This window comes from Danio rerio, chromosome 4, assembly GCF_052040795.2.
Source record: "Danio rerio strain M-AB ecotype USA chromosome 4, GRCz13ab, whole genome shotgun sequence".
NCBI classification, from domain to species: domain Eukaryota; kingdom Metazoa; phylum Chordata; class Actinopteri; order Cypriniformes; family Danionidae; genus Danio; species Danio rerio.
In genome coordinates this window covers 53,226,248-53,240,000 of record NC_141024.2, presented here as the reverse complement: position 1 = coordinate 53,240,000, position 13,753 = coordinate 53,226,248, and the positions used below count along the sequence as shown (strand labels likewise).

At 36.6% G+C, this 13,753-nt stretch overlaps 5 protein-coding genes across 7 annotated transcripts in view; 2 read left to right on the top strand and 3 right to left on the bottom strand.

The window, feature by feature from the left end:
- LOC141381707 (uncharacterized) overlaps positions 1 to 2,171 on the bottom strand; it is a 5,750-nt gene extending 3,579 nt beyond the window's left edge. Inside the window, 6 exon segments of the mRNA XM_087249315.2 lie at positions 1 to 89; positions 316 to 407; positions 496 to 625; positions 661 to 872; positions 1,005 to 1,131; positions 2,112 to 2,171. The exon segment at positions 1 to 89 is cut by the window's left edge and continues 29 nt beyond it. Of these exon segments, the coding sequence (XP_087105441.2) occupies positions 1 to 89; positions 316 to 407; positions 496 to 625; positions 661 to 872; positions 1,005 to 1,131; positions 2,112 to 2,156 (695 nt within the window). The 5' untranslated portion in view covers positions 2,157 to 2,171.
- LOC137490924 (uncharacterized) overlaps positions 1 to 13,753 on the bottom strand; it is a 671,652-nt gene that overhangs the window by 273,521 nt on the left and 384,378 nt on the right. The window lies entirely within an intron of this gene.
- Positions 1 to 13,753, top strand: part of si:dkey-151g22.1 — a 472,026-nt gene that overhangs the window by 206,395 nt on the left and 251,878 nt on the right. The gene's annotated exons all lie outside the window — the stretch shown is intronic.
- LOC108183685 (uncharacterized) overlaps positions 1 to 13,753 on the top strand; it is a 301,560-nt gene that overhangs the window by 143,177 nt on the left and 144,630 nt on the right. The gene's annotated exons all lie outside the window — the stretch shown is intronic.
- LOC110439479 (NACHT, LRR and PYD domains-containing protein 3-like) overlaps positions 1 to 13,753 on the bottom strand; it is a 136,510-nt gene that overhangs the window by 50,157 nt on the left and 72,600 nt on the right. The gene's annotated exons all lie outside the window — the stretch shown is intronic.

Below are 13,753 nucleotides of genomic sequence, written 5' to 3'. Positions count from 1 at the left end.
ACCCACTGTTTTACTTTGTCATCACTACAATGGAATTGATTCTGCATCATTTTCAGATTCTCTGTTGCAGTCAAGGTCTTTTGCACTGTCTTCAAAAAAGCAAAACAAAATTTCATTTACTAAAATAATATTTTAAATAACCAAAATGCATGATTAAATAAAATAACATATTTAATTAAATATATATAGCTGAGGTGTGGTGCCCTACATTATCTACATGGGGTACAGTAACAGTGTGATGCATTTTGTGTGAGCTTTAAGTTAAAATTTTTATATTTTAAATAGTTTATTGTTCTACAAAACATGAACATATACCTTTTTAAATCTAGAAGACAAGGCAATGTGCAGTCCATTCTCTTTACATTGATTCCACCCAATTGCATGGACCGTAAGCATATCAGTTCTTACTGTAGGGAACAACAGAAAATCAATAATCTACAATAAATTGTAAAATATCCAGTTGTTTATTTACAGGCTAGCAGGGGACTAACAAACCTGACTTGGTCATATATTTTGTGGTCAGGGCACATCTGGATAGAAAACTATTTACTACAGGAAGCAGTGTTGTAGTTTGAGTCACATCATTATTCATTGGGTTACATTGTGTTATTGGCTATATTTTGATCTTGAATGCAAAAATCAACTAGTTAAAAGCATCACCTCGCATTTTGTATTGTGGGCTTTGGCATGCATTACAGACAAGCAATGTCTCATTTTCTGAAGAGGTTGAAGATAACTCAGGGCCTCTGACACTTTCTCCAGGTATGGCACATAACGGCAGGTCACATCCATGGCCAAAAATTTTGCATCTTTGAAACCTTTTTGGAGATACATCGGATATGCAAAGATTTCTCCTCTATACATATTCAGACCTTTTGAAAAATAGAAAAAGTAGAGAGCATGTTGCACAGTGAAGAGCAGGCTTAAAATCATTAGATTAATCATCCACAAAGATTTGTAATTGCTAATATTTGTTATTTGTTAAGACCAATCCCAAGACCAACCTTTTAGGAGGAATCCATGCCTGCACACAGCAATTTCCACACCTTCTTCATCCAACTTGTTGGCTTGCTTTGATGTCTCTCTTGCTGCTGTCCAGTGGGATTCCCCACACATTGCTTTTCCTGGTGTCTACCAAAGTAAATAGTTTCACATTTTTATTTTTGACATTAATGACAATAATGACATTGACATTAACTATATTAAATTACGAGGCTGGTCAAACATACAAACAATGTCAACATTTTGTCATTTATTATATAATCAATTATTCAATATATATTGATAATGAATAGTATTGATGGGATATTGATATCATGGGCACTTAAAAATACTGTACATAATTATTATTAATTGAATTGTTATAGTGCTGTTTAAAATTATACTGATTGTTGCATTGGTGGTGACATTCACAGCATTAATAGCTTGAAGACTTAATTTATTTTCAAACAAAATGAACATTGTGACTATATAAAGTCCTTTTGTTCAATAACTTTGTAAAGTAAGGCTCCATTTAACATTAGTTAATTTAGTGTCAATGTTATCCTAGGTGATGTTAATTTCTTAGTTACTTACTAATAATACATTACTTTAGATAACTCAAAAACATAACTCAAAAGTCATCATCATGTTTTTATATAAAGTTAATAACTGATAGAATTCAGTTTCTTAGACTAATATTAACATAGTACTAATAAATATGTTTTCCTCAATTTTCAAAATAACATTTACTAATGAGACTTAATTGTAAAGTATTATATATTGTACTGTAAAATCCTTTTAAAATCTTTATTTCTTTAAAAAAAATTTTTAAAACTAAACATGTACTGACAATAAAGCAATACACTAAGTATTTTTTTGGTTATTATACCTGTTAAAGTAACCCTTTTTAATATTGGAGTATATCATAATGTCATATTTATATATATTTATGTATATTGAGTCTGAATATATAGTCAAGCCCGATATTCATAACACAGGTTATTCTGAATTACTCATAACACCTTAATAAAGGCTCCCTCACCCAAGTAAGAGGGCTACAGTATTTTCTACTTTACATCTAATTATTTATAAAATAAGGCAAAGATATCAGCCGGATTGAAAAAACTTACACTCTTGACTGCACCACGGACTTCCTCATCAAAATTCGACACCATGGAGTCTGGGCTAAAAAAACTCCTTCAAAAAACCCAGGCTCTTGACTCCTATATGTATATGTAACGTTCCCTTGCAGAACGTATTTTGGATAAGTGTGTGCGTTTGTTTGTATGTGGGTGTGTCGTTTCATGCATGTGTTACAGGTACGAACGGCATTGGAGGATCCGCATTTCGTGCTGATGACGTTGGCCGATGACGCTGGGTTTGCGCCACCAATCGCTGGTTGGCGTAGCGTTTAAAAGCCGAGCCCAAACTGCAATGGCGATCTCTCGATCTCTCTCTCTCTCTCTGTCTCTTTCCTTCTCGCCACTTCTCGCTCTTATTCTTTCTGTGGGTCTCTGTGAAGACAGTCTCTCTTGCGAGGGCTAGTCTGAGAGAATGTGTTTTGCTTGTTTAATGCTCTTGTCTAAAGTTTGCGATTTAACAATGTTTGTGAAATTGTCCAGTTAACTGACATGTTTGAGTGATGCCTCGGAGAGGTGTAGGAGTGAGTAAGTCGCGCGATATACATATACAACACTCAGATTGATATTTTGTATTAGTTCATTAGGTTCAGGAGAATGTGCTGTTTTCTGTATGTTTTGTTTTTAGTTAGAGCAGTTTAGTTAAGACGTTTGGTACGTTGAAGATGTTTCTTTTCATGCTTTTCTTTTCATATTTAGTTTAGTTTGGTGAAAACAGTTACTGAGTTTTGTTATATTTATTTCTTTGATTTAAGCACATTCAACTACTTCCTCTCCCCCCGGGTAATTCATTATTTAATCATTGTAAATATTTTTCTTTCACTGTATAATATATTTTCACAGGTTTTCATGGGATATATGGGCAATAAATAATTGCAGTGATTATTTGATTTAGTTTATTTCTTTCTCCACCCGCTTGTCACACACATTAAACTAATGTATGTTATTGTCATCTACTCCTAGTTTAATATTAACATCTAAAAGGACGTAACATATAATTGGGGGCTCGTCCAGGATCTATTTAAATTATTTAAAATCTTAATTTAGTCCCGGATAATAGTTTTGTGTGTGTGTACTCGGATGGTGTAGAGAAAAAAGGAGAAAAACTGTGACAGTGAAATAGTATCATTTTCTCTCTTTACAATTTTGGTCTTTTGTTAGTAAGTAGGCTATATGTGAGAATTTAGACAATGAGTACTTTTGATTTAGAAACATTTGTTGCTAATCCGACATTGGAAGTTTTTGAGCGATGTAGGAAAGACGATTTGTTGCAGATAGGTGAACACTATCGCATTCCTGTTGTGAGGCAGTCTTTAAAGCGCCTTATTAAAGACGAGGTTTTAAAGCACTTGATTAAACACAAAATTTTAAATTTACCTGATGCGGATGGCGATAAGGCTGGTGCAGAGGCTGTAGAACACAGTCCTGATAATTTAGTGGATGCGGAGAAGGAGACGGGTGAGTATGCCGAGGTGGAGACCGAGGCAAAGACTGGCTTGCCGCCCTTCCATCCATTTTCCCCGACTTCAATTGAGTCTGGGGGTGATGCGAGGCTAAAGGTCCGCCTGGCTCGCATGCAGATTGAAGCTCAAGAGCGAGCTGAGACGCGCCACGCCGAGATGAAGCTGCGCCTGGATATCCGTAAATTGGAAATCGACGCGGAGACACAGGTAAAACTTAGACAGCTCGAGTTAGACTTGTTGAAGGTTGGTTCTGGCCGATCTGTGCAGTTAAATCCTGTAAGTCCTGCTGCTAATGATAATTCGGCAAGTGTTTTGAGTGATGTTTCGTCTAGTGCTTTTGATATTAGTAAGCATATTGCTTTAGTGCCTCACTTCAGAGAATCCGAAGTGGATTCCTATTTTGCTGTGTTTGAGCGTGTGGCTGCCGCACTTCATTGGCCTAAAGAAGTTTGGTGTCTTTTACTACAGTGTAAATTAGTCGGAAAGGCACAGGAAGTTTGTTCTGCTTTAACTTTGGAGGAGAGATTGAAATATGATTCAGTTAAGAGCGCTGTTCTCCGCGCATACGAGTTAGTGCCTGAAGCGTATCGACAACGTTTTAGAAACCAAAAGAAAAATGCACAGCAAACATTCGTAGAATTTGCCTGTGACAAGGGAGTTCTTTTTGATAAATGGTTGGCTGCTAACAATGTGAGAGATTTTAATGCGCTGCGAGAATTGATGCTTCTGGAGGATTTTAAAAATTGCCTGCCTGAGAGAATTGTCACATATCTTAATGAACAGAAAGTCCCGACTTTGTCACAAGCCGCAACTCTTGCGGATGAGTATGTGTTAACGCACAAGAGCGTGTTTTCTGTACCCCGACCTGACAAGACATTGAGTTCATTCATGGCTCAAAATTCCGCACGTCCAAAAAGTAGTTCACCAACGAATAAAGAGATTAGAGAGTGTTTTTACTGCCACAAAATCGGACATTTAATTTCCGAATGTTTAGTGCTTAAACGAAAAAATCAGCAAGGGCAAATGAAACCAGCAGCTTTTGTGAAAACTTTGTCTGGACTTGACTCTAGTGAAAATGAAATTGACGCTGGCTTTAAGCCATTTTTAATGAAGGGACTGATTTCTGTAAATGGAAATACTGAAGAGCAGAAAGAAATTAAAATCTTGAGGGACACTGGAGCACTTCACTCGTTTTTAATTTCTGATGCACTTCCTTTATCTGATCAGACTTACTGTGGATCCAACATTCTAGTTCAGGGAATTGAGATGGGTGTTTTAATGGTGCCTTTGCATCGAATTCACTCGCAGTGTGATTTGATTTCAGGTTTTGTCAAAGTTGGTGTACGTCCTTCCTTTCCTGTCAAAGGTGTTGCGTTTATTCTCGGAAATGACTTGGCCGGGGATAAAGTTTCATCTTTGCCTGAAGTGGTTGATAAACCTGATTGTTTTATCCCTGCTGATGACATTTCTAACACGTTTCCAGACGAATGTAGTCACTCGTGCCCAAAAACGCAGAATCGGAGAAGAAATAATATTATCTAATTCATTTTTGCCACCTTTGTTTACTGAGAAAAATCCTGTTTCGGTCGATTTTAAAAGTTTTAAAGGTGCTGAGAAAGAAATGCGCTCCGACAATACTCCGCCCACAGATGCGCCCGAATGTGATCTTTTATCTGAACCTATTTCGCACGAACGAATTAAAAATGCACAACGAGATGATGAGTCCTTAACGAAATGTTTTTCTGCGGCTGACAAAGATTTTAAACAAACGAAAAATACCCTGAGTGTATACGTGATTGACAATGGATTATTGTTGCGTAAATGGCGTTCTAGCAGAGATGTACACTGTAAAAAATTGCTGTTAAAAAACGGTCAGATTCTACGGTAAAATAATGTTTTTTCACTAAAACAGTAATATTCTGTTAAAAACAGTGCTTTCTGGGTAACATTTTTGTTTTCGAGAAAGTAACCAACTGCAGAGCTGTGAGCTAACAGAGTTCAGATTCGATGTTTTGAAGTCTGTGTTTGAAATCACACTTTGTGTCCTTGTTCACTATTTCATACACTAGTTAACTAATATAGTTCACCTGATAGTTTTAATGAACACTAATGAGTGAATTCAGACACTGATGAACACCTGCTGTTAATAATTACAATTACTGAAGAAAATAAACAAGAAACACAAACAGTGACTTGAGTTACAACATTAAATAAAATCTAATAAAATAAAACAGCTTCAGTCTCAGCAGAGGATCATTAAACAACTCCACAAACAACAGCAGACACACACTTATTACTGACTGATTTGACTTCCATACTATTCTCATTGAGATCCAACAGAAATTAAGGTGTTTTTTGTGTCACCGTAATGGAGTTAGGGGCTGATTTAGTTGGGCTCTTCACCCTTGAACCCATTTAAGAAGACTTTCCAACTGCTGTAATGCAGAGTTTACAAAACATTTATACTATAGCAATAAAGTTGGAAAGTCAATAAATAGAGAAATCTTTTTGTCTGAAATTAGTTCTGATAAATGTTTTGGTATATATCTGGATGAAGGGTCTCATGCAATAGATTTTATGCTTAGTTGCAGATATTAATTTAATTAATGAGAAGTGGAAACAGAAAAGATACCTCCGTAATTACTTAACAGTTAAGAAATAACATACAAAAACAGTTCAGTTATGACAAATACACACTCAGACCTCATGAATCTGACCTTGTATCTCAACAATGGTAACATCTCAAATGTTTCATGCTGCAATGCATGCTGGGAGTGGCACTGTACAAATATCCCAGCATGCATTGCGGTATAAATAAATGTTGTATAATGGTCTCACAGTTTTCTTTATTTGTGTTTGATTCTGCTGTTGTTTATGTTTAGACTTTCAGTTGCCTGTTTGTGAGTTAAACTGTTAATTTTGTTAGTTGTCACCATTATTGAGGTTCATATGCTGATTTTTGATGTCTCTTTGAGTGCGATTTACACCATAGAGCAGTGTTATTGTCCAAGATATTCTTAAAAAATCCCAGAAATCATTGCCATATATAGACATATAATGTAAAACAATAGATTTAACTTTGAATAGGAGCAGTAAATTTTATTACACTAAATGAGAACAGACTCTGCCATTTAATAGCAACATGAACATCACCAGATCTTATTTAGGTTTTTAGCCAGCTTGCCACAACAAAGAAGCTTTTTAGACAAAGTTCTTAACAATTGCAGCAGCCAAGATATATAAATGTTAAAAATGACAGGGCTAAGAGCCCAACTAAAGCAAACTCTGTTCTCCATGATGGTGACGTAAAACTTTAACTTTTTCTCAAGAAGAACTTTAGTAGATGTTATACAAAAATACATGTATTAAGTAATAAGTGTAGCTGGTGATGATGTTTGTAGAGTTGTTTAATCATCCGCTGATCATTTAAATGATTTAATCATTTGTTGTTCTTCAGGTTATTTCATTATAAAGCTGTGACTAAAGTTTTGTATGTTCTGTTCTTGTTTTTTCCCTTTAGTATTTCTTCATTTGTTCATTGTTAATCCTCAATTATCATTTAATTAGTCCGTTAATTAATGAATTTAGTTCAGCTTTGCTACATGTTTCTTGAACACTCAGTAGTGTGGACACTTCAATTAAAACTGAAGTATATGTTCTGGGGTTTAAAGGGTTAAAGGTGTGAAAGGTAAAAACACAGTGTAAAAATGTATTATAACAGTAATATACTGTTAATTTACACAACGGAAGTAGACTGTAAAAAAAACAGTAGATTGCTGGCAACCACAGCTGCCAGTAGATTACTGTTAAATCAAGGAAAAAACAGTATTTTACTGTAAAACCTGAAGCTAATTTCTTCTGTGTGTCACCGTTGTGGAGGAGAGTAGAGCCAGTGTATGAGTTAAAGATGAACAATGAACTGCTGATGTTATTCTGCATGTTTCTCTATTTAAAGATAGCGGCTGTTTAGTTGCTGATGCAGTCAGAATCTCTCTGGTGATTCCAGATTTACATGTATGAGTACTGTTGTGAAAAATAAGACATTAGAGTTAAACCGAACTTTTTTAATTAACTAAAATAAGTTATCATTATAAGTATGCTTCTGAGCATATATAGCACATTACTTCATAAACTCATTCAGCAGTTGACCAAGTTGAGGCAGTTGCTTTCAGTGAGCAAAATGAGTTCCCTTGAGTATTGTGTAAATCAATGTAGTCCATGTATTTTTACAGCAACATACTGTAAAATAACAGTACATTGCTGGCAACTGCAGCTGCCAGTATTTTACTGTTTTTTAACGGGACAATTTTTAACAGTGTAGAGAATGAATGGGAGGTTGTTTGTCAGATTGTTCTGCCTACAATTTATCGAGAACAAGTGCTAAATTTGGCCCACGATCACCCTTTATCTGGTCATTTAGGTGTGACAAAAACTTACAAGCGCATTCTTAAACATTTCTTCTGGCCTGGCTTAAAGAAGGATGTTGTTTCTCACTGTCGCACTTGTCATGTTTGTCAGGTCACTGGCAAACCAAATCAAAAGATTCCACCAGCACCACTTGTTCCGATCCCTATTGTTGGCGAACCATTTGAGCACGTCATTTTGGATTGCGTTGGTCCTCTTCCAAAGACGAAAGCAGGTAATCAGTTTTTATTAACTATTATGTGCTCTGCAACCCGCTTTCCCGAAGCCATCCCGCTTAGGAAAATCACTGCACCTGTTGTGATCAAAGCAATGATCAAATTTTTTTTTACTTTTGGGTTACCAAAAATCGTACAAACAGATCAAGGTACGAATTTTCTGTCAAAAGTGTTCACGCAAGTTTTAACCTCATTAGGCATAAAGCACCGAACATCAAGCGCGTATCATCCTGAAAGTTAGGGAGCTATCGAACGTTTTCATCAAACACTAAAATCCATGTTGAGAAAATATTGCATGAGCTCTGAAAAAGACTGGGATGAAGGAATACCATTAATGTTGTTTGCAATTCGTGAATCTACTCAGGAGTCATTAGGTTTTTCTCCGGCAGATTTAACATTCGGCCACGTCTTTCGCGGGCCTCTTAAAGTGCTGAAAGATGGGATGTTAAATGAAAAATCAAAAGGAGTAAATATTTTGGATTTTGTTAGCCGTTTTAGAGAACGTTTGCACAATGTCTGCACTCTTGCACATGAGTCACTGTCCGTAGCTCAGGAGGACATGAAAGGATGGTATGACAGGAAAGCTGTTGTCCGTGACATTAAACCTGGTGATGATGTTTTAGTACTGCTACCGGTACCCGGTTCAGCGTTGTCCGCTCGTTTTTCTGGCCCCTATAAGGTGTCGAAAAAACTGAGTGAAACTGACTTTGTGATAAATACACCTGATCGAAAAAGAAAATTTCGCACCTGTCACATTAACATGCTCAAGTTGTATTACCCTAGGACAGTGTCTGGTAATTTCGAAAAGGAACAACTTGCTGCTGTTTCCTCTGAACCCTTAGTTGCTGCTGTCACTGCTGTGTGTGACTCTGCTGATGTGAGTGAGCTGCCTTCTCTGGGTGAGTGTCACAATGATGATGATGATGACTTTACGTTTCGTAATGACTTGACTATGTGTGGTAGACTTTTGAATTCGGAGATTCTTAATAATTTGCCAGATTATTTTAATACTTTGTCAGAAACACAGAGATGTGATTTGATCAAACTGTTGCGAGAATATCCGATGCTGTTTAGTGATGTGCCGACTCAAACTAACGTGCTACAGCATGATATTCAAGTGACATGCGATCATCCTATTAAGCAACATGCTTACAGAATAAATAATGTAAAACGTTCTGTGATGAAAGACGAAGTTGATTATCTGTTAAAAAATAATCTAGCAGAGTATAGTCATAGTCCCTGGAGCTCTCCGTGTCTGCTTGTGCCAAAAGCTGACGGTACATTCCGTTTTTGCACGGATTACCGTAAGGTAAATTCCGTAACAGTGCCAGATAGTTATCCATTGCCCAGAATGGAAGACTGTATTGACAATTTGGGTTCGGCGAAATTTGTCACGAAGTTAGATCTACTCAAAGGATTTTGGCAAATACCATTATCTCCGCGAGCTGCGCAAATTTCAGCTTTCGTTACACCGGATAACTTCCTACAATACAAAGTAATGGCTTTCGGGTTATGAAACGCTCCCGCAACTTTCCAGCGCCTCGTAAACATCGTATTGTCTGGAGTTCCAAATTGCCATGCATACCTCGATGATTTAGTAATTTATTCCTGTGACTGGGATGAGCATTTGTCTGCACTTCGTACTGTTTTTAAACGGTTATCTGACGCTTCGTTGACTATTAATTTAGCCAAGTGTGAATTTGGAAAGCAACAATTACCTATTTGGGCAAAGAAGTAGGTCAAGGTCAAGTTCGTCCTGTGAGTGCCAAAGTGACAGCTATAGCTGAGTTTCCTATTCCTACAACGAGACGCGAGTTGCGCCGCTTTTTAGGAATGGCTGGTTATTACAGGAGTTTCTGTCGTAATTTCTCGACTGTTGTTTGTCCCTTGACTAGCTTGTTGAGTCCAAAAGCTGATTTTGTATGGTCTGATGCATGCCAACAGGCTTTTGAGAGTATTAAGTTGTTGCTTACTTGTGCACCTGTTCTTGCCGCACCTGACTTCTCACGTCCATTTAAAATAGAAGTTGATGCCAGTTCTTTGGGTGCTGGCGCTGTGCTTGTCCAAGAAGATGATGTTGGCTTTGATCACCCAATCTGTTACTTTTCACGTAAGTTTAATAGACACCAACGTAATTATTCCACCATTGAGAAGGAAGCTTTGGCTTTAATTTTGGCGTTGCAGTTCTTTGAGGTTTACGTGGGTTCATCAGTTTTGCCTGTTACAGTATACACTGACCACAATCCTCTAGTGTTTCTGTCTAGAATGTACAATCACAATCAACGCCTTATGCATTGGTCGTTGATTGTACAAAATTTTAACTTAAACATAAACATAAGAAAGGATCTGAAAATGTCATTGCTGACACTTTATCTAGAGCTTAATGTTGCTTTATGTTTAGTCTTAAGAGGGTGAGTGTAACGTTCGCTCGCAGAACGTATTTTGGATAAGTGTGTGCGTTCGTTTGTATGTGGGTGTGTCGTTTCATGCATGTGTTACAGGTACGAACGGCATTGGAGGATCCGCATTTCGTGCTGATGACGTTGGCCGTTGACGCTGGGTTTGCGCCACTAATCGCTGGTTGGCGTAGCGTTTAAAAGCCGAGCCCAAACTGCAATGGCGATCTCTCTCTCTCTCTGTCTCTTTCCTTCTCGCCACTTCTCGCTCTTAGTCTTTCTGTGGGTCTCTGTGAAGACAGTCTCTCTTGCGAGGGCTAGTCTGAGAGAATGTGTTTTGCTTGTTTAATGCTCTTGTCTAAAGTTTGCGATTTAACAATGTTTGTGAAATTGTCCAGTTAACTGACATGTTTGAGTGATGCCTCGGAGAGGTGTAGGAGTGAGTAAGTCGCGCGATATACATATACAACACTCAGATTGATATTTTGTATTAGTTCACTAGGTTCAGGAGAATGTGCTGTTTTCTGTATGTTTTGTTTTTAGTTAGAGCAGTTTAGTTAAGACGTTTGGTACGTTGAAGATGTTTCTTTTCATGCTTTTCTTTTCATATTTAGTTTAGTTTGGTGAAAACAGTTACTGAGTTTTGTTATATTTATTTCTTTGATTTAAGCACATTCAACTACTTCCTCTCCCCCAGGTAATTCATTATTTAATCATTGTAAATATTTTTCTTTCACTGTATAATATATTTTCACTGGTTTTCATTGGATATATGGGCAATAAATAATTGCAGTGATTATTTGATTCAGTTTATTTCTTTCTCCATCCGCTTGTCACACACATTAAACTAATGTATGTTATTGTCATCTACTCCTAGTTTAATATTAACATCTAAAAGGACGTAACAATATACACAATCAAGCTTAAATGCGCAGTACAGAACTTTAGATCTTTACCAGCATCTCATAATAGTATGTGTAACATACTTGTCAAAAAATTACACATGGCCAAAACCATACGGGCAAGTACCAATGCACATCATTAAGTAACTCACAAAGGATTGGTATTCGGAGTAGTGCCCTGGTATCCTAAGAACGCAGAAGCATGTGGAAGACTTTGGGAGATCACTTTTTACGATTTCGACAACCATATTTTCTTCCATCCGCTCCCATCCAACCCAAAACTTCATGAGGTTTTTTAGGTCCTTGGCAGATGCTAAAGTAACAAAAAAATATTTAAAAGTTATAGAATCAGCAGTAAAATTATTTGTCTTTCATTGTGTAAAGTTGAGAAATGTCAAAATGTTATGAATTTTTTTCTAAATCCAAGCAGGGGAACACGGGTCCTGGAAAGTTTAGCTCTAATAGAAAAAAAAAGGTTTATCTGTCTGGAGCCTTTGTAATCCTGAAGATATTGATGGTTCAAATGTTTGATTAGGGTTGGTGCAATGTTAACTAAAATTCTTGCATTCATAAACAAACTTCACAGGCATGAAGGGATAATTCACCCAAAAATGGAAATTGGCATTTCTCATCTCAAATGCTGCAAAAGCATTGTTCATTTTTAGCATGTTAACTAGTTAGCTTATGAATCCTATTAGTGTTGATTAGTGATTTGGATACTCATATTCTTTAGTAATATATTGCCTTGTTAAAAAAATAAATAAATAAAAACAACTTGAAGGTTACCTTAATCCAACTAAAGTCATAAGTGAACTAAACAGAAATGGAATTAAGACATGTGGAGTATGCATAGTGGAATTATTTAAATAAACATCGCGTTCAGACTATTACCGTCATGTAGGACTTTTCGCCATCTTTTCCCACAAGACCCAATCACGCTGCTGTCGGCAAAGGACCACACAGGCGCACACATCGCAAAATGTATAAGTTTAATAAATTCCATAACACTCTCACCAATCCTTACTCATTATTTGCGTCTAATAGCCCAGTTTGTCACAGGGCATGAATGAAATGTTCATGAGTTAAAGTGAAACTGCCGAACAGCAGTTAAAAGTCAGTCATCCTGCTGATTTTATTCCGAAGGGCACTTTTTTGTCAGACGGCTCACCGGTCAGGTATACATCCACGCTAAAATATCAAGGTGAAAGTCACCATAACTTGCGTGAAATAGACCCAGCTCCCAACCCAACTTTCAGAATAGATTAACAGCCATATTTTTTTTAATCGTGCGATAAAAGTATCTATCTATCTATCTATCTATCTATCTATCTATCTATCTATCTATCTATCTATCTATCTATCTATCTATCTATCTATAAATAAAAGAGCTGTCAATTGATTAATCTCACTTTTAATCACACTTTTAAAAAATTATTCACACTTTTTTAGAAAATTAACCGCGATTAATCTCATTTAAAAGTAATGTAAACGCAAGACAAAAACTATTTAAATTCAAAATATAATTGTTTATAAGAACTTTTGTTTAACTTGTAACAGATTTCTTTGTGTAAACAACATACCCACAATAAACCATCAAGATCCTGGCTTGACAGCCATATTAATTACAGAAATAAAAACACAGGCATATTAATGCCATTTGAATTTCAAAACAATCAATGCCAATAAATAAAAAAATGATTTTGCAGGTTGGATTCTAAGTGGACTGCAAAAATGCCAAAATAGGCATTGCAGATATGGAAATTGGAAAATAATAATAATAATAATAAAGTATTGAATACAAACAATTACACTCATTAAAAGTTTTGCTGTGAGTTAAGAACATTAATTATAAAACAGAAAATTTTGCTCAGTCCTCCTTTACATTCAGACAGCTGCTATAACAGTCCAGTCTGTTGACATTATCGGGGGACAATGTGGACCGTTTCTTTTGAATGATGTGAGCTGAGAGTGCCAAGCCATCTCCCTGCAATTCTGAACTTTTAGATTTAGTGGCTACGGACAATAGGAAGGTTTGTTGCTGGTAGGTTTCTCGCGCGCACACACACAGACACACACACACTCACAAACACATAACGCGCAGAGGTCAGGGCAGCTGGAGCAACTCCCTTCAGATTCAACACGCATGATCTCTTCATCATATTTGCTTAAACTAAGCATTCTAAAGTATGGCTGTATTAAACAAACATTCTGACACAACGATGCGAAGCAGAC